Below are 21,259 nucleotides of genomic sequence, written 5' to 3' on the forward strand. Positions count from 1 at the left end.
TCATTGATAAGAGGCGCGGTGAGATGGAGTCCATCAATGAGAGCTAGCTAGCCTCCTCCTAACTCTGACATTCACAAAAATACATTCAATTGAAATCCAAAATCGGACAAGTGTTAGCTAAGCTTTGTAAGACCTTCAGGAACCTGTAATATTCATGCCGTGACGAAATTCAAACTGTAAATATACTTTAGTTATGCGAAAGTGAGCAAGCTGCGGTATTTCCCCATTGTAATGAATGGGACATATAGCAAGCAGCTGCTCGTCCTACAAAGACGCCTCGCGTTCATAAAAATGCCTTAAAATCAAATCGGACACAACGGTTAGCTTTATAAGACATTGGGGAATGAGTTGTATAAGTGGCGTGACGAAATTCAAACAGTAAATATAATTTAGTTATGGCGAAAGTGTAGCTAGCTAGCTGCGGTATTTCCCCATTGTAATGAATGGGACATATAGCAAGCAGCTGCTTGTCCTACAAAGACGCCTCGCGTTCATAAAAATGCCTTAAAATCAAATCGGACACAACGGTTAGCTTTATAAGACATTGGGGAATGATGTTGTATAAGTGGCGTGACGAAATTCAAACTGTAAATATAATTTAGTTATGACGACAATGTAGCTAGCTAGCTGCGGTATTTCCCCATTGTAATGAATGGGACATATAGCAAGCAGCTGCTCGTCCTACAAAGACGCCTCGCGTTCATAAAAATGCCTTAAAATCAAATCGGACACAACGGTTAGCTTTATAAGACATTGGGGAATGTGTTGTATAAGAGGCGTGACGAAATTCAAACAGTAAATATAATTTAGTTATGGCGAAAGTGTAGCTAGCTAGCTGCGGTATTTCCCCATTGTAATGAATGGGACATATAGCAAGCAGCTGCTTGTCCTACAAAGACGCCTCGCGTTCATAAAAATGCCTTAAAATCAAATCGGACACAACGGTTAGCTTTATAAGACATTGGGACATTCAAAACCGTAAATGTATTATTTATAGATATAGTTATGCCGGCAGCTGGCCGCGGAGCCCCGTATGCAGTATCCACAAAGGGTGACTTTGCCCTGGGTATGGAGCCCAGCAGGCTGTCGCTTTCTCGTCAGACTGTGTGGAGCTCCTAAAGTCCGACACGTCTTACCAAATTTGCAATTAGCCATCAATTTTTGTAAAACGGCCCATATTTGAGCTTTATATAGTTGATTTCTCGCTTAAAAAAGTCTCAGAAGTGAATTTGGTAATGAAACATTGCAGTGTCTGGAATATGAGATTCTGTCGCTTCTCTAATGTATGTGTATTGGGGATTCGCTCAACCAATCAGCGCGCGTCTCTAATGTCTGCATATGGCAAGTCGCTCAACCAATCACCGCGCAGCTCATCTAAATATTCATGACCATACCATATTTGGAAGAAAAGCTCTTGTTACAAATAGGGCCAAAACACAGGGATGCATAAGGGCCAGTAAAATATCAACCAGGCCATTTTCAGCCCAACCAATGTTACATACCCCATTAGGAGACCATAAGGAACAGTGTGAAATACCCTATATAATCATTCTATCACCCCTTTAAACGTACTGCAGGGGCTAGCGAGCCATTTTTGTGCGCCTATTCCCGAAACCCTTAAAATATGTACATTTTCACCAGGCTTGATGCAACTGCCTATTTTGGTGAGTTTTTGAGTATGTTAAGCCCCTCAAAAAGGCAATTAATTTGCCAAGAAAAGAATAATAATAATTCATTCAGTTCCAATAGGGCCTTCGCCGCTTACATTACATATAGTGTCCTCGGGACAAATTTAGCACGGTGGCCCAGACACCGCGAGTTCACAGCTGCTGAGTCCCCCCGCCGTCGTCAGACAGAAAGCGCCCGCATCTGTGGCTGCAGTGAAAGTGAACTCTCTCCCTCCGTGGGTCACTCTCTGTGTGGCCGGGTGGACAAGCAGGTCTGGGGTGCTCCTAGCATGTAGCTTGTGTTGCGCTTCTTCAAGCTCCCGCTGCTGCTGGGCCATGAATGTGCCATATTCAGGTTGCATCAAAACAGGCACAGTAGTTCCCTCTGTCTCAGGCTCTGCCCTGATGTGTTGCAGCGAGGCATTAAATTCTGTTAGCGCTCCCTTTATTGCGTTGTAAACCACTGATTCAAGCACACTTAGTTGCTTTTCCAAGACCTGAGCGATCAAGTCCTCCATGTTTGAGATCGCGCTAGCATAGGTTGCTATGTTAGCCACCGCTCTATTAGCCACCGCCATGTTAGCAGATTTTGTGTCTGACTATGTAGCTTAGACGACAACGTGACCCGTTTTCTCGCACTTGCATGCAATTCACTGAGTCACTGTGATAGCAGATAAAATGATTTTGCGTTGAAGAAAAAGGACTAGACCTTAAAGCCTTAAAGGTGAATTATACTAGCTGCATCCAAGGGGGCTTATGGCTTTATGGCGCGCGAGCCGAGGTCGCGCACGGCTCTTTTTTTTCAGCGGCGCGCAACAAAGCGGAAACAGGAGGCCTGAATGAGTTCGCCGACAACCGGATACCGAGACTCTCAGAGTAACTGCAAGTCTCTCTTGTAAACTTACTGGGTTAAGATGAGCTCTTTTATTGTGAATGAAACGCTTGATCCGACGAAGTAGGTCATTGAATCAAATTGAAGCATTGACGGCAATGCTGCTGCCAGTTCTGCCATTGTTTACCTTTTTCTTTTTCTTCTAGTCTGTAGAAAGAGCAACGTCGGTAGCCTTTGCTCATTAGCGCCACCTCTGTTCAGGCATACCTGTCAAGTTTTGGATTTGAAAATAAGGGAAATTTTCCGGTGCCCACCTCGAGCAGTCCCACCACCCCAACCAAGCTCCAGTATCATTTACATTACATTTTAAGACAGGTGTACAAGAAAGCTAAAATCACCACTTGATGCAGAATGCTGAAAACATTTACAATTTATAACATTGCTTGTCTTTACATTTACATTTTATTTTCATTCCACACATTCTTTTCATTTCATATTGCTTTTCTTTTACAGTTTTTCTTTTAATTTCACATGACTTTTCTTTAGTGAGTTATTGTACAAATTTGTTGCAGACTTTGCAATCTGTAAGACTGTTTTGGAAGGAGTGTATTTGTGGGCTGGGCCAGAGTGGTTCATTTTACATGAGAGTAACGTCTTCCTATTCTCTGTAACAATCTTTCGTACCATGCTAAACACCCTTTCTCAACATGCATTGCTATGGGGAATGCATAGTAAAGCCTTCATACGTTTTGGCAGCGCACCGTCTCTGTCGTAGCGTCCATCATCCCTCTGTTTTTTTTCTTCTTTTTTCCCCCGCGTTGTCACTCATCATCTAATCTCACACACTAACCTCGCGACAACTGCCACCTACAGTACCTGTAGTAGGCTACTGCAGGTGGCAGTTATCACGAGGCTAGTGACAGAGCTCAGATTGGGAATGTTATTATTTTTTTTTTTTACTCCGCTCGAGCCCGGGGTATTATTATTTTTTAATAACGCAGGTTAAAATACGGGAGATTTACGTGAAAATACTAATACGGGAGTACGGTGGGAAAGAAGGGTAAAATACGGGACTTTCCCGGCCAAAATGGGATACTTGACAGGTATGGTTCAGGAGAAGACTGCAACTAGTGTCGCGACCACCAGCGCAGGTAAAGTCACGGCGATTTCATGATGTCACATATGCGCGCGCCAGCTGGGCTGCGGTTACTGTAAAACACACTTTAGTCTTCTGCGACCATTGCGGTGCTGGTCACGTGATCCTCCCCTCAGCCCCCTTTTGATCACGCTTTACACATAATGAGAACTCTGCTGTGAAGTTTGTGGATTACACCACCATCATCAGCCAGATTACAAACAATGATAGGAAATCAGAGTGATTGCAGAGTGGTGCTCAGAGAACAACCTACTGCTCAACAGCAACACCAAGAAGCTGATCATTGATTTTGGAAAAAAAGAGGGCAAAAACAGACACCCCTGTCTACGTCAACGAAGCTGAGGTTGCGCAAGTGAACAGTTTTAGGCTCCTAGGATATGGCATTATTCCTATCTTTATTCTTTCAATTTGAGAGCATTTCTCACTGATATTACGTTCAAATTTTGTAATAATTTCCCTCAAAACCTTGCTCTCACACTCAAATAGTCACTGCTTGCGCTTGGATTTGCTCTGCTCGGCTCAAACTTTCTGCTTGGACTCAGATATGTTGTTGTTTGGACAAATTTCCTGCTCTCAACTTTGGCCCTTCTCCTCACACTCAGGTTGAGTCTGCACACTGCAAATCTTCTCCTCACGGATTTCTCCTGCACGCTCTGATTTTTTTGTGTTACAATGCTCTCAAAATCCCCCCAACCAATAGAATGCCAGCTGTAGTGTTGACCAATGAAAAGATCCCTGCTCCGTTTAGGGTGCGTTCACTTTACGCTTTCATTTTCACCTGCACCCATCATGAAACGGGAGAAAGCTTTTATAAATAAGGGAAACAATTCCGCTAATTAACCCTGACAAAGCACACCTGTGAAGTGAAAACCATTTCAGGTGACTACCTCATGAAGCTCATTGAGAGAACAACAAAGGGTTTGCAGAGTTATCAAAAAAAGCAAAGGGTGGCTACTTTGAGGAATCTAAAATATAAGCCATGTTTTCAGTTATTTCACACTTTTTTGTTAAGTACATAATTCCATATGTGTTCATTCATAGTTTGGATGCCTTCAGTGAGAATCTACAATGTAAATAGTCATGAAAATAAAGGAAACACATTGAATGAGAAGGTGTGTCCAAACTTTTGGCCTGTACTGTATGTAAGCAGAGAACACAAAAATTAGTCCTTGTAGATCTCTGGCACCTTGAGGACAGACAGATCCAGCAACTCTCCACTGTTGTCTTTGTATAGTGTGCTCCTATTTAAGACAAATAGATATACATAGATAACTGGAGACTGTGGTAAGAGATTGCGAGTGTAACAAAGCTCGCTGACCGCGCTCTCACTCACACATCGGCAATTTAGCAGGAAGAGGGGAGCTGCAGGCCCTGGAGCTCTGTCAGGGCAGCGGTGTTTGGTAGTCCAGTAACCCAGAAACGGTGACTTTGCACAGGTATCGAGCACCGCGGGCTGTCGGCCGTGACGGAGCTCCATCTAGCTCACAGCGGGCTGAGGTCTGTGAAGAACATCAATTTTCGTAAAACGGCCCATATTTGACCTCTACATAGTTGATTTCTCGCATAAAAAAAAGTCTCAGAAGTGAATTTAGTGACAAAATAGCAGATGAACAATGTATACAATTTCTGAGATCTGCGCGACCTATTCAGAAGACTACCTGATCTCAGATCAGTGGTGTAGCCTATGTAAATGTTGGGACGTGACAAAGATAGAGACTAGAGCCAAATAAAGAGGAGCCACCGAGTTGAGGTCAACTTGGTGGTTCATTGAGGTTTGTGAGATTTGCAGAGGAAAGAGGTGTTAATGGGATTTTGAGGTTCTATGTATGTCCTATTTACCCACCAAACTGTCCTTATTCAACTATGACAAGGTAAAATTGGTTTTGCACTCTATCACCCCTTTAAATATCAGAGGGAGGCAGATGAGAGGAGGGAAGCAGAGGCCAGAGAGAGATCAAATAGTTTTTTTTTTACTGTTGGAGAGGTTGGTGGAAATATTAAAGGAGAATTCCGGTCGATTTCAACCCGTAGCTCTGTTGTTTGTAAATCAGGAGTACTGTCAGTAGCGAGAAAAACGAAAACAAACGGTGCCGCCTACACCGAGTTATCCTCCTGCTAGATTTTGCACACAACAGTCTTAAACAAGGCTTAAACAGGGCAAGTTTTAAACGTGTTTTTAGCCTCTAAACGTGTTCGAAATGCCATTACTAGTGCTTAGCCATGTGCAGTTATTCCTTACGAGGGAACACAGCGAATTTGACGGCAGTAGATGTGACAGAAAGGCATAAAAGTTGTGTTAATCCTTACCTCTGTTTATGTACAGCTTTCCAGTCAAGTCCTCAACAATCGAGTGCCGATCTCATACAATCCAATAATCCAAAATGTATTTTTTCCACAAAAAAACGATTTGCCGAGGTCCTGTCCATAGTAATGAGCATGTATCAACAGGCTGTAACCTGACACCGCAGTGAAGCAGAGCTGACCAACAGTTCAAGAGTTCAGGTGCTCATTTGCATAGGTAACCTAGCAACGGCGGAGCCTGCCTGTCGGGAGAAGCAGGGAGGAGCTCACAGAGCTGACAGACGGAGCTTGGAGTTAGATCAGGACTAATATCAGAAAATGGTTCGAGTTTGTGCCTTTCCAAAATTACGGCAACCAAATGAAGAGATATTTGAGCTTGAGCTTTCACCGTCTACAACCTCCGCAGCCGGGAGATTTTACCGTTATGGCTGGTTGCACTTGATGCGGGTACATGGTGGTGCTCGTGTGGATACTGTATCGCAATGACCACCGAGGAAGAAAGCCTGTGCTGTAAGGATACAGCCTGGTCTGGACGGGTCAACGGACATTGTTTCGCCCATACAGAGGTTTCCCCATCTGATCTATAAGGATGATCTAACCGGCCAGACCTGATGGCCAGCTGTCTAATGAGTGAGTACAACAGGCTTTCGTGACTCTGTCTAGCTTAGATACATTTGTTTTTAGTTGTAAATACACATTCAAAACACTAATCAAAACACACCTCTTCAGATTAGCTTTCCACATACGATAATCTTACATTTCTCACCTGATAGTTACTGTTTTTATTGTTTTTAATTGCTTCTAAATATGCTTGTTGTATGTGTTGGTTTTATTGCTTATCTGTTTTTAATGTGATATATGTGCTGGTTTTTACTGTAAAGTGTCTTTGAGTATGATGAAAAGCCCTCGATAAATGAAATGTATTATTATTAGTTATTATAAATAAATGCCTCACTTCTTTAGTGAAATAACCAAAGCTCGCCCCAGCCAATGCAGACTCGTGGCCTACCGGGTGATTCTGGAGTGGGTTCTGAGAGGAGAGCGCCTTGGCTGTAGCACCAGAAGAACATTACCTACCTGTGTTATAGCAGCAATCAGACAAGAGTACCCCTCCCCAACTGGAAGTTACACAGGATTCAAAGAGGCAGAGGACATTTTCTGAGTCAAAAACTATCATTTCTAGTAATACTTGGTATGGCTATTACTAGGAATAAACAAAACAATTGCACAGTTATATTAGGAAAATGTAAGAATATGTATATTGTACAAGTAAAGTTGAATAAGTAAATTGTAAGAATAAATAAATTGTAAGAATAAGTACATTGTACAGTTCTATACTGCACCTGTCTGTTACAGTGGTTTTATAATATAACTATACACATTACATTTGTGCTTTTGTGTCTTTACTTCAACAAAAAGGAAATAACAATATCACAATCTAGACAGAATTAATGTAAAGTATGTACAGTACAGTGTGTGGTTTTATACATAATCATGCTGCAGCATAGTCTGAAGTGTACAAAGAAAAAATAGTTCAGTACTCTTTTCCTAGGCCTAGAACATGCTCTTATATGACCTGGCTTGAGCAACCAGTTCACTCTTATCCAGCAGAGGAACTGGGGCTAAGTTACAGCAGTCACCTTCTTCTCTGTCCATGACGGGGTAAGGGTTTTTTTCTTCTGTGGACTTGAAAGAACTATTTTGAAACTGGCTGGATGACCAGCTGGACGCCTTCTTGGGAGTTGACTGTGGCACTGCAGCTAATTATGTCTCTATGTCACTGGATGGTGTCCCCTAAATAAGTAAGAAGGAGAAAGAGCATTGTAGTCAGACTCAATGGCCAAAACAGTAACATTGAGGATGCATCTATCATAATCAGTGTGTAAGGCAATTACAGTAATATATACATTTTTGCTGTAACGCAGTAATATAACTCATTACTAATTACATGTCGGTAATATCATACACGGGTCTCAGTAACGGGAGTTACAACATTTAGTGTTTTTTTTTTTTCAAGAATTCACCAACACCATGAAACATTTCTTCACAGAAAAAAAAGTGAGAATTACAATAGCCTTGGAAAGTATAAATCATAAAGACGTTACCTCCAATTTGTCTGCAGCTGGTCTTTTCGCTTTAGGAATGGCTGGTTTTCCTTCAGATACCGGGACTTGACGCTTTTTTCGGTGAAGTCAATGTTCGCTACAAACACGGTAATCTCTCTCATGTAGCTAATGTTATCAAGGGAGCTGAAGTGCAACCAGCCATAACGGTAAAATCTCCCGGCTGCGGAGGTTGTAGACGGTGAAAGCTCAAGCTCAAATATCTCTTCATTTGGTTGCCGTAATTTTGGAAAGGCACAAACTCGAACCATTTTCTGATATTAGTCCTGATCTAACTCCAAGCTCCGTCTGTCAGCTCTGTGAGCTCCTCCCTGCTTCTGCAGACAGGCAGGCTCCGCCGTTGCTAGGTTACCTATGCAAATGAGCACCTGAACTCTTGAACTGTAGGTCAGCTCTGCTTCACTGCGGTGTCAGGTTACAGCCTGTTGATACATGCTCATTACTATGGAAAGGACCTCGGCAAATCGTTTTTTTGTGGAAAAAATACATTTTGGATTATTGGATTGTATGAGATCGGTACTCGATTGTTGAGGACTTGACTGGAAAGCTGTACATAAACAGAGGTAAGGATTAACACAACTTTTATGCCTTTCTGTCACATCTACTGCCGTCAAATTCGCTGTGTTCCCTCGTAAGGAATAACTGCACATGGCTAAGCACTAGTAATGGCATTTCGAACACGTTTAGAGGCTAAAAACACGTTTAAAACTTGCCCTGTTTAAGCCTTGTTTAAGACTGTTGGGTGCAAAATCTAGCAGGAGGATAACTCGCTATTGACAGTACTCCTGATTTACAAACAACAGAGCTACGGGTTGAAATCGACCGGAATTCTCCTTTAACTAAATTAAATTTAACTTTGTCTTTGCCCCTTTTTTTTATTATTTAATATAAATTGTCTCTTTTTTTAAAACCGTATTGTTCTTTAGACTGCAATAGAAAAAAATTGTTAACTAACAAATAACTAGCATGTGTGCAACAATATCTTTACCATTATTTACAGCGTTGTTGTGGTTAGGTATTCCAAGCTCTACAAAAACATTAATTTCATCTTTGTTACAAAAAAATTATTTATTTAAACATTTCTATATTGACCACTATATACATGAAGCAGCCCATTCATTCAAACATAACATTCTTATATCTACAACTATATACAACAACTTAAAAATGTACAACTATATACAACAAGTGGAACATTTACAACTATATACAACAAGAAGTGGCCATCAGCTGGTGTTGAAAGAAAGTTTAGGTTAGTCCTATCCTGTAAGATGATAATTGTATCTAATACAGTTGCAGTATAGTTAATATTGTATCATGAAGGTAAATAAAATGTATTTAATGTACTAGTGATGTACTTTGTATGGTATTACTGATACCATTGTGTATGGGTGTTTACCAATGGTGCTGTTAAATGACTTTTCATAAGTTGGTTACAGCGTTACAGTACTTTAAGGATAACTGGCAGCTGGTAACTTTGAGGTATGTTATTTGTCTTAATAGTCATAGAAACAACAAACTTTCTTTTATGTACTTGGATGTAACGCAGCAGCGCAGCCTGCCAAGCACCTCCACTCCGGCTCTCCCCACCATCACACTCCACAGGTGGCTGGTTGTCCTCCTCCTCCACAGCCTCTTCCAGCTCATCCCCAACACCAACACAAATGTTGTGTATAATCACACAAGCTGTCACCACCTGTGCACAAGGCAGAGCAAAAGAAGACAAGACTTTTGTTTAGATATAAAAAAACATTAAAACAGAAGATAGTGTGACTTTAGCAGTTGTTAAGCATTAACTGTTGTTTTGAGTAGGATATTAAGATTTGATTAAGAAATTCACTACAGAAATATTGCAATGATTTATTACCTTAGGGACAAACAGTGGATGTACTTCAAGTGCTTCTAAAAAAAATGCACCTGAAGCGGGTTTTCATCATTCCAAAGGCACGCTCAATGATTGTGCAACCTCTGGAATGATGATAATTAAACCGTTGCTCTGCCATGCCTCTCACTGGCCTCTTATATGGTGTGATAAGGCCAGGGGTTCCTGTAGAAATGGGTAACCATCATCAGCTAGGAGAAAATACCCAGGTGGAGGGTAAGTCCCCCTAGTGTAGATGGAGCTGTTCTTTAGGATGCATGCATCATGCACACTTCCTGGGTAACCCACAAAGCTGTCAATAAAGCGACCCTGATGGTCACAGACTGCCTGGAGCACCACGGACGGAAGAGCTTCCTGTTGTTGTAGTCGTGACCATTAGGGCCGCCAGGACATTTTATGCGGATGTGGCAGCCATCTACTGCCCCTGCTGACTTGGCAAATGCTCTGTGATGAGCCAACCGGGCAAAACCATCCCCGACCATCTGGAGCTCCTCCTGTGTGCGGGGGAAGTGGACAAATTGGGGGAGCACAGCCACCACCTCATCCACCATCCTGTGGACAACTCTGTGTACCGTGGGAAGAGGCATTCCAAAGACCCTGGAGACAACTCTATAGGCTGAAACGGTGGGCAGCCAGAACAGGAACACGAGCGTCTCAAGGGTCGTGACCCATTCATGCTGCCTCTCGGTCTTGAGGGCCACCATGAGCTGCTGCATGGCCTCTCTTCCCAGTCTGAAGTCTGGGCAGGTGTCCTCCCCTCCATAGTACCGCTGCAGTACTAGCACTGTGGCATTGATAGCACAGTAATGCCAAGCCTGTGCAACATGAAGAATAGAGAAAGGTTTAAGTATGATTTCATTTTTGCCATTTGTTTAAATAGGTTTGTGTGTTAAACTATTATACATATCGGCTCAAAACTGATTTACGTAACTACCGTAAAACAGCAAAGCTAATAGTAAGGTAAAGGTACTTTATTGTCACATACACATACTTTACATGTAGCGAAATTCATTATCTACATTTAACCCATCCCTCAAGGGAGCAGTAGCAGTATAACAGTAACGTTAAAGTGATGGTTTGGAGTAATTTCACCCTAGGGTCCTTTGCACCATGACCTCGAGCCAAACAACCCCCTAGAAGCTTTTTTCACCTGGGTCCAACATTGGGAGAGTTAGCGTTATCAGCTGAATAGCTTAGCACAGGGGCTAATGGAGCCACGTTTGTATCTCGTAAATGACCTCACTAATACTGGCCGAAATGATACCAAACTTTTACACTAGTACAAATAGGTTATGCACTCATAAAACGATGGATTGGAAAGTGTGTAAGTAGCCTACACCAGAAGTTTATGTAAATAACACTTGCCTGTTGGCTTCTGCTCTCTGCTGTTGCTGCTACCTAACGGGCAGTAAGGCCGGTTACACACTGCACGCATCATTTATTAATATGTATTTGTGTCTAAATTACATATAAACATATTTTCCTATTCTATTTTGCCTGGAAACGCTTCCAATACGCTCACGTCTCGCGTGAAAAATACGCGGCGTTTCTATTTCTAGCAGGCACGCGTCTCAGGCGTGTCTCGAGCCGCGCCTGAGACGCGCGTCTCACGCTGGCAGTGTGTAAGCTCTAACCTGTTAACATGGGAGCCGAAATATAAACGGACACGCCACACAGCTGACACGCTTGCTTCCAGTATGTAACCGGCCTAAGAGTGCTTAGGGACGTCTACAAATTATAATATTTACAATATTGTAATTACAATAATATTACAATATTTTTGTTGTATCTCTTTTCGGTGTTGTATTTTGTAGATGTCCCTAAGCAGTCTTACTGCCCGGTAGGTAGCAGCAGCAGCAACAGCAGAGAGCAGAAGCCAACAGGCAAGTGTTATTTACATAAACCTCTGGTGTAGGCTACTTACAAACTTTCCAATCCATCTTTTTATGAGTGCACAACCTATTTCTACTAGTGTAGAAGTTTGGTATCATTTCGGGCATTATAAGTGGGGTCATTTACAAGATACAAACGTGGATCCATTAGCCCCTGCGCTAAGCTATTCAGCTGATAATGCTAACTTTCCCAATGTTGGACCCAGGTGAAAAAAGCTTCTGGGGGGTTGTTTGGCTCGAGGTCATGGTGCAAAAGACCCTAGGGTGAAATTACTCCAAACCATCACTTTAAGTAAAAGTAGTAAGTAAGTAATAGTAGTTAAGTATAAGCACACGCTACTCTATGGCATTTAAGATTTTTCTCCATACTGGTGACAACAAATAACATTAACTCCCACGAGTTTAAAATGTAGTGACATAACATAATAGCGGCTGTAAAAAAAACAAATTGCCGAATCATGCAGTAGGAGCTAACGTTAGCATATTAGTGTAACGTTACTTATTCACCCTTTATTTGTGTTTTAACGTTACTTACCATCCCACGTCTTTGTCGGCAGAGGTGGTGACACATCAACCTTCTCCTACTGCGGGCACCCTGACGCCGATGCTCCCTCACCAACTCCAGCTCAATCTCAGTAAAGACGCTGAACAGCAAACAAACCAGTAGCACATCCATTTTTGTCCACTGTTGAATTGCAGTGCCAAGGGCGGACCTTTTTACTGACGTAATTATGCAATGACGCACCCTCACTAGCCTGTTCCATTTATGTGCTCTCCAAATGTTAAGGAGGAGCCACGCCTAGCCTCTGAAGGACCTGACTTGGAAGGACCAGTCCTACCAAGGAAGGATCCTTGACTTTGAAAAACGGCTAGAAACCTTATTTATTGATACATTTCAATATCGATCCAGCTTAATGTTACTACAATGTGCTGGCTGACAAGTAGCTAACGTTAATGCTAATGCTTGGTGGGTAACATTATGAGGTTACAACATCGTTCAACACGCTCATTAAGTTATTTTTAGTATGATTGTTTTCACCATGGTTACAGCACTGGGCTAACCAACGAGTTCACCAGCAGAGAGGATGTCTGGGAACAAGCTGTACTTTCACCTATGGACCAATGAAAAAAGACAAAATAGGTTATAATATAGGCCTATATATATATTTCTAAATAAAACCAAAGCCATGCTTTTATTAGGGCTGTGGCGATAACCGCATCACCGCAATACCGGCGGTGACGTGCCACTACCGCGGTCATGACGTCATCACCGCCATCACCGCATATTTTTTTTTTTTTTACCTTTAGCTCGCGTAACTTACAGGAGAACAGATATTGTGTGATATGACATATAATGAAAGCAATAATCAATGTGTAGTTACCCTCATCGACTGTCTTCTATCCTACATTCAAGAGTTTATGGAGAGAAAAAAAAACGCAAGTTGCCCGTAACTTCAGCTTTGCACATGAGGATGGACAGTCCATTGAGCTGAGGTGGACGTGGACACGTTAACGTTAAACGCTGCAGTGTTTACCATTGCACATTAGCCTAGCAGCGGCGCGGAGTTTCCTTCTGCTTATAACTTAATCCCGACAAAACTGAACGGTTGAATCTCAGCCTGCATGCACGTTTTGTAGCCTAAACAGAGCAGCTTATATTGGTTATCTTAGACAGAGCACTCTGTCTGCTCAGCTGCTAAGACCGGCTTGCTGCGGAGCGTCTGCCCTTGGCATTGTCGGCAAACCTTTTTTTTCTTTTTACTTTATTGACAATAGAGCTTTCTGAACTGTCTGTGGAATAGATCAACGGAGATGAGAGAAAGCAAAGTGGCCATAAATGACAGCAAAACACAGTAAAGACTCTCACATGAGCTGAAATGGAAACACTACGCGCCGCACGCGAGTGCCGGTGGGCTGGTGGATGTCCTGCATAGGACAGATCATGCCTTCGCAGCAAAAGGTTTAGATTATTTCCCCCTCAAAATAGGTAATTGAGCACTGTAGGGGTTATGACCATATCAGTGACTATGTAACTACATGGAAACGGAGATGCTACGGTGTCTGTGGCTTGCACAGTAATAGCGTTACTGAAGCTTAGCTGTTGCATCGCGCTGTCTCCTGGGAATTCAGTTGTAGCAGAAAAAGGTAAACTGTAGTGTGCAGATTGGAGCGTAGTGTGTGAAGAGTGAAAAGCGGAGTTGTTTATAAGGGAAGAAGCTTGGAGTATGAAGAATATAGCAGATATAGCTACAACACATGGAAGAGCCTTTTGAGTTTGATGGTCGTCCTTATTTATTCGAACCAGAGTATACAGACTGTGGAGTATAATGCTCATCTGGAGACAACAAAGAATATGCTTTTTATGATGCCATATTAATGAATGCTTAACGCCAGTCTAAAAGTAAGAATCAACTTAAGAGAAGTGGTAAGAATAGAGAAGTGCATAAGAGGACACGTTATGGTGTTAGAATGATGTGATCAAGCGTAGGGGAGAAACAGGATAGAGATAGCCGTGAACAAGGTTCTAAACCTCCCCCGTATTCGCCCTCATCTCCCAGCGCTCCCCCTGTCACTGTACCTCCACCTCCAGGCATATACCCCATCCTACATGTAAAAGACGGCCGGCTGCACGTGGATATCCAGCAAGACCCAGATTCAGGACCAGAGACTGAGTCCCAGTGTAGCAGTGTTAGCAAGGACAGGCAGAGAAGGGACGAAGCAGCAAGCGAGGGACAAGGTCCGGAGGCATTTAGCCTGAGACCGATGAGGGATGGAAGAAAATCAGAAGACAGGAAAGACAGAGACGAAGACAGAGAAGGATGGACCAAACTAAGGAAAGAAGTACAGAGAGAAAGGGAAGAAGAAGAGAAAGTAGAAGAAATAATTGAGAGAGAACTGACTCGCCTAGGTCAGGAATTTGAAGAAAATAGGAAACTGTTGGAACAGATGTGTCAAGAAGGGTCTGGAAGGCGAAGGTATGAGAAGTCCACACCTAAAACTAAACCAGGGAAAGTTCACATGTGGGTTGAAGGGCATTGGGTAAACAGTGAAGGGGAGGACACCCAAGGGGAAGGAGTATTAGTCGATTTAGATCCAGAAGGGAATCGCACCATGCCCACCTTGACCTCCCCTACAGTAGGAGCTCGAGGTGGGCCAATATCAGCTGTCTACAACTGTCCATTAATACAGACAGGAAACCGTGATAAATACAGACCTTTTGGCGTAGGGGACGTGCAGGCACTCGTAGACAAACTCCCTCCAGTGGCGGAAGGGGGAGGACTTTGGCTTAGTAAACTCGATGGACTGACGGCGGGACAGAAGCTTGCCTTAGGAGACTTCAGAGCAGTAATATCTAGATGCCTGACTACGGCAGACGTACGAGACATAGAAGATGAAGCACAAACGACCCGACGAAGTGACGAAATCCCTTTTACCCAAGTGAGTACCGACATAGGGCGAGCAATGAGAGGGAAGTATCCCCTCCCAAATGCCTCAGCGGTTCCTAAAATCAAATGGGACCCTAAACAGAATCCCAGAGACTTTTTAGATAAGGCCAAAGAGGCCTGGATCACACAGACTGGGTGCCATCCAGGAAAAACAGGGATCCAGAGGGAATGGTATAGGAAGGCAGTACTAAAGGGCGTGCCAGACGGTGTCAGGACAGCCATGGAAGATAACCCTGACATGGCTGGGTGTGAGTCAACAGTGTGGGAGCGACATTTAATACACCATCTGTCACGCACACAGGAAACTTTAGATGAGGAACAAAACAGCCTGAAAGACCTACAGGCCCAATTACTGAAAATGCAGTTGGCAGAGGCCAGACAGAAAGTTAATGATAAGAAAAAGAATGAGAAACCACGAAAAGTTATGGTGGCGGCAGGACAGGTAGGCACCCCAGATCTGTTTCCAGTTCCCCCCTGGATACCTCCACCTCCAAATTATGGCTATACCCGAGGGTTGGGGAGAGGTAGAGGCATGTGGGGAAGCGGGCGTGGAAGGGGCGGGCCACCAAGGGGACAGCAGGGGGGAGATCAGTGTTAGGAAGGGATCTCCTGATCAAACTTGGAGCATCGATTCTCTGCAGCCCTGACGGCCTCGTAGCGCTGGCATGACTCCCTGTAGTGGGCAGTATCTACTCTCCCCCGCAGACGACACGCTAGCTGACATATACTGGGCTTTGTTACTCCCAGAGACTGAAGAGACTCCAGGTATCCTCTCTGCCTACCTGCAGTGGAAGCCCTGGATAGCCCAGATCGAACCATATGTCTCTCCACCTGATCCCCCACATGTAACTCTATTTTATGACACGTTACAAACTGAGTGGTACCAAGATCTGTTCCAAGATCAATTGCAGGACCACACAGGGCGCATAGATTCTAAAAACATCTATGTCGCCCCAGAGGGGGTGGCAGCAGGGGTGGAACTGACAACTGACCAACAGACATGGTACATGTTAAGCGATGAAGCGGTCCCTCACATCTCCTTAGCATTGCACCCTCAACACCAGGCGAAAGAATTAGGAGGTATGGTTAAAAGATCGCTAGCACAAACCGATTGGCAAACTACGAACCTACCACATATCCAGTTTTCACCCTCCACCAAAACTTACAAGATCATTGTCGACGCAGTCAACACCGCCACCTTCGCACATGATCAGGTCACTAGGCAACACGGCAGAGAAAAAACTGACCACCACCTCGCCCAACACATACTTAATTCACTGCCAGCGCATTTGTGGGCTGATGGACCCACGGACGTAGGTCTCACAAGTTGCCCACCAGTAAGTTTTACCACCAATACTGACACACCTATTTGGATACACCAATATCCGCATAGACCCCAGGCTGAGGAAGGAATAAGTGACACAATACAGGGGCTACTGGAGAGTGGAGTATTGGAACCATCATATTCATTCTGGAACACCCCGATTCTCCCCGTTGAAAAGAAAGGGACAGGTAAATACCGCATGGCACATGATCTTAGGGCCATTAATGACATACTGGTCACCAAAACTATACCTGTTCCAAACCCATACGTTGCTCTGGCCAATCTAGACCCCTCCCACAGCTGGTTTACCTGTATTGACCTGGCTAACGCATTCTTCTGCCTCCCTCTGGCCCCCGACTGTAGGGACATCTTCTCCTTTACGTTCAGAGGCCAACAACTAAGATACACCAGACTGCCACAAGGCTTTGCACTTTCTCCAGGACTATTCAACCAGGTACTGAAACAAGCGTTGAGTGACTGCCAGCTACCTGACAATACTACCCTAGTTCAGTATGTAGACGACCTGCTGATAGCAGCCCCGACTTCCGACGCTTGCCTGACTGCCACACAATCTGTGCTTCAGCACATTGCCGATAAAGGTTTCAAAGTGAGCAAATCTAAGTTACAGATCGCCAGAAAACAGGTTTCGTTCTTGGGGCGGGTGATATCTCAAAAGGGGGTCAGCATGTCCCCTGCTCACCGGTCCGCCATTTTACACCACGCCAAGCCAGACAAGGTAAAAGACATGCTCTCTTTTCTCGGCCTGACAGGATACAGTAGGAATTAGGTGGCCAATTATACTGGCCTCACGCAACCACTGCGCGATATGGTTAGACAACAGGGCATGCGTAACCTCTCCGGCAAATTGAACTGGACGATGGAGGCTGAAAAAGCCTTCATTGAATTGAAACAATCATTGGCAACCGCTTCTGAACTCGCCACTCCAGATTACCGCCTACCATTTCACCTAGATGTCTCTGGAACAGAGTCCTGCGTCAATGGCATTCTGTTCCAGAGAAAAGGGGGAGACAGAGTAGTACTAATGTACATAAGCGTCATGTTAGACACTATGGAAAAACGACACCCTCAGTGTACACAACATGCAGCAGGGATTGCAAAACTCGTTCAGAAAACAGCACACATAGTTATGGGACACCAACTAAACATACTGACCACACACGGGGTAGTGGCGTATGTAAACTCAGAAGCATTCACACTCACTACACTGAGGCAACAGCGGCTGAGCAAGATTCTGGAGGCACCAAACATTTCGTTCACACACGAAGGCATCAACATGGCAGACCAGATAGGGCCAGGAGAGCTACACACATGCGCGGAGAGAGTGGAAAAGGAAGAGAAGGTCAGAATGGACTTATAGGCTACACCATTGGTAGGAGCCAGAGAGCTATACACAGATGGCTGTTGCTTCAGACACAAGACAGATGGTCTCAGGGCAGCCTATGCAGTAGTGGAAGAAAAGCAGGGGGTGTGGGTAACACAGAAAGCTGAGAGGTTGGTGGGACCACAGTCAGCTCAGCGAGCAGAAGTGAGAGCAGTAATAGAGGCACTAAGGATAGGGAAAGGACAGGAAGTCAATATCTACTCCGACTCGGCATACGCGGTAGGAGCAGTACACGTAGAGCTAGGCCAGTGGTTGAGAGCAGGATTCCTCACAGCAGGGAACAAACCCATCAAACATGAAACAAGTGGCGATAAAAAAATGACAGAACACATGACACACAAAATAGGCGCAGAACCGGACGTCGACATGAAGATAACAAAAACGGTAATTATGGTGTCCTATATTCGATCATCCTGCCAAACAAAAAAAAAAAACAACGGACAAAAAAAAAACAAAAAAAAAAAAAACAAAGGAAAAAATGTTATTTTTTATAAAAATAAAAAATATTAAAAATTTTTTTTTTTTTTTTTTACATAAATAAAAAAAAAATATTAATTAATATTATTTTTTTATTTTTTTATTTTTTAATTACAACCCAAAAAAAAAAAAAAAAACAAAAAAAAAAAAAAAAAAAAAAAAAAAAAACAAAAAAAATTATATAGTCTTACGGACATGATAGAGTCGGTCAGAGGGTACAGATATATACTGATGTGTGTAGATGCATACACAGGCTGGCCGGAGGCGTGGCCAACAAAGAAGGAGGATAGCATGTCGGTAGTCAAGTTCTTGGTAAACCAGTACATACCCAGATACGGGTTTCCTGAAAAAATCAGATCACAATGGGACCAATTTCAAAAACCGAGACTTACAGCAGGTGGAAGCAATGCTAGGGCTGAAACATGCATTTGGGACTGTGTACCACCCTCAATCTCAAGGCAAAGTGGAAAGAATGAACCAGACAATAAAGGGCAAATTGGCCCAAATCTGTGCACAGACCAAAATGAATTGGGTGGATGCCCTACCACTAGCATTAATGTCAGTCAGGTGTTCAGTAAATCACGCTACAGGGTTCACTCCGCACGAGCTACAGACCGGTAGGGCTTTTCCCGGCCCTCATTCCAAGCTGCCTCTGGTTGAAAACACTGACCAACAACTAACACACAAAGCCTATTTTCACGAACTGCAAGGTCTAGTGTCTTTATTCTCCAAGCAGGTGGGAAAACAGCGGGAAGAGAACAAAAATACCACTCCCCCAGAGGCAGAGTGGGTACTGCTGAGAGTCATCAAAAGGAAGTGGTCGGAGCCAAGGTGGACTGGGCCATTCCAGGTCAACGAGAGGACAACCCACGCAGTGCGATTGAGAGGCAAGGGAGACACCTGGTTCCATTGGAGCCAGTGCGCCGCAGCTGAGGAGCCACAACGCTCGCTGACTGATATTCAGAGGGATCTTCAGAGAACCAGCGCCGAGTCGGCTGGCTCGGACACAGATCCTGCCAACGAAGGGGCAGAATAATCCCCTGAGGCTTGAAGTAAGAAGAACTCCGGAAGGGAGGAGGTGAAAGAGCGCTCCTCTCCTGCATGTAGTGTGCCAAGCTACCAACCGGAACCCAGAAGACGAATCGTCAATTTTGTTTTATATTAAGAATTCTTTTGTTTATATTGCAAATGGCAGAGAGTTGTTTTAGTTGACTGCAGCAGGTTTTAAGCTCTCCCTAGGGTGGTACCACTAGAGACACAAGGATAGAAGAAGTCACTAAACGAGGGTCTAGCTTGCTGTTATTATAAAATTACAAGAAAACAGGGTGAATGCCCCTAATCGTAAGTCGTTGTTTGTGGTGCATTCTGCTTATCCTAACCATTAACTCGCTGATAGCCGTTCTCTGTCTCCTCCTCGGGCTAGTGCGACATGGGCATGGTCAATAATGCGTTATGATTGGCTGTGGCTTGTATTGTTAATCATCTCTGTGTTTGTCGTAACTATCATTCTCTGGTTGTTTGGGGAATTGGGATAGAAATATGATAACCTTGTGGATTGGGGTTTTGACCCTAATAGGGGCATCCTTCGTGCGTAGTTACAGCACATCACTTTATTATCCAAGGTGTGGCTCAACGGACCCTTATAAACGAACTATACTTTTGTTACGACCCACACGACAACACCACCCAGCGAATAGTATTAACAAACGTTCAAGTGGGGGGGTATCAGGCCAGCCAGTGGAACGGATATGTGTGGTTCCTGAAACACCCCGGTCCTGGATGGGGAGACACGTTTGCCAACACCGGGGGGTGGGAAAAAGGGTCATATGGGTGGAAACCGGACGCAAAAGCCTGGCTGAACAAACTCAACATTAGCGTGTCAAACGGTGTAGTCACGTTGACTAAATCCGGAATCTTCCCCTCACCTCATGGCAAAACCGATGGGAACAAACAGTGGTGCAATCTGATTAGTCTGTGTGTGTATAAGGGCCGAGGTTATGTAGATCCTAAGACTCATCCTTGTGTATCGGTAGGCTTGTGTGCACACAACAGCACTATCGTCAAAACTAGACAATCTAAACAGGCCCCCATTAGTCGAAGTACAGCCACCTCATCACCTGTGCGCTCTCAGGTGTATGGAGGTACGCCTACTCCAGATGAATAAATATACCAGACCACAGGTATATCTGGTACCACCAATAATTGGCTGCTCATGGCCGAACAAGCGGCCAATCATAGCCAGAGCTCATGCGTAGTGTGTATGGGTCCCAGACCGCTCTTGAAAATTGTGCCTGCGTCAATAGATCCGAAGTGCGCTTTGGAAGTAATGTCCATAGACAACCCTACCACAAACTGTTCCAGGTGGGATGAGGTCTATCCCCTCACGCCCAGGACTAAGAAGCCACCATTGTTTTCTTCCCAGGTGGCAGAGGGGAATTATACATGTTTCAGCATGGACGGATATAGACAGTTGCCCACCGCCAACATTTCCTCCTGTAAGCATGTTGTCAACGTCAGTGAGAACTTCCGCCCCAAGGCACGGTCGGATCTGTGGTTTTGGTGTGGACTGGGGTCCATATACGATTCGGTGCCCACCAACTCCTCCGGCATTTGTGCATTGGTTAGTCTTATCTTACCAGTGACGGTCACCCCAGTGGCCGTGGAGCGCTTGTCTGACCTAGCGTTGGCTGACTCCGGGAGAAGGAAACGCAGCACAGCCCATTGGTTGGAAAAAGGTGATCCTACCTATGTCGATGC

General features: G+C 44.1%; 2 protein-coding genes across 2 annotated transcripts in view; both read right to left on the bottom strand.

Annotated features, from left to right (window-relative positions):
• Nucleotides 1–21,259, bottom strand: part of wdr17 (WD repeat domain 17) — a 248,789-nt gene that overhangs the window by 98,150 nt on the left and 129,380 nt on the right. The gene's annotated exons all lie outside the window — the stretch shown is intronic.
• On the bottom strand, nt 9,687–12,789 carry LOC120561310. Its single transcript, XM_039804372.1, has 3 exons — nt 12,389–12,789; nt 9,947–10,776; nt 9,687–9,775 (listed from the first exon to the last, which is right to left on the bottom strand). Exons 1-2 carry the CDS (start codon nt 12,527–12,529, stop codon nt 10,210–10,212), a joined length of 708 nt encoding a protein of 235 aa, XP_039660306.1. The 5' UTR covers nt 12,530–12,789; the 3' UTR covers nt 9,687–9,775; nt 9,947–10,209.

Source organism: Perca fluviatilis, chromosome 1 (assembly GCF_010015445.1).
Source record: "Perca fluviatilis chromosome 1, GENO_Pfluv_1.0, whole genome shotgun sequence".
Classification (NCBI taxonomy): domain Eukaryota; kingdom Metazoa; phylum Chordata; class Actinopteri; order Perciformes; family Percidae; genus Perca; species Perca fluviatilis.

Excerpts from the sequence above, each read along its gene's own strand:
- LOC120561310 (XM_039804372.1), bottom strand. The coding sequence starts at position 12,529 with ATGGATGTGCTACTGGTTTGTTTGCTGTTCAGCGTCTTTACTGAGATT. Across the intron at positions 10,777-12,388 it reads GCCGACAAAGACGTGGGATG|GCTTGGCATTACTGTGCTAT; the intron begins GTAAGTAACGTT and ends CATGTTGCACAG.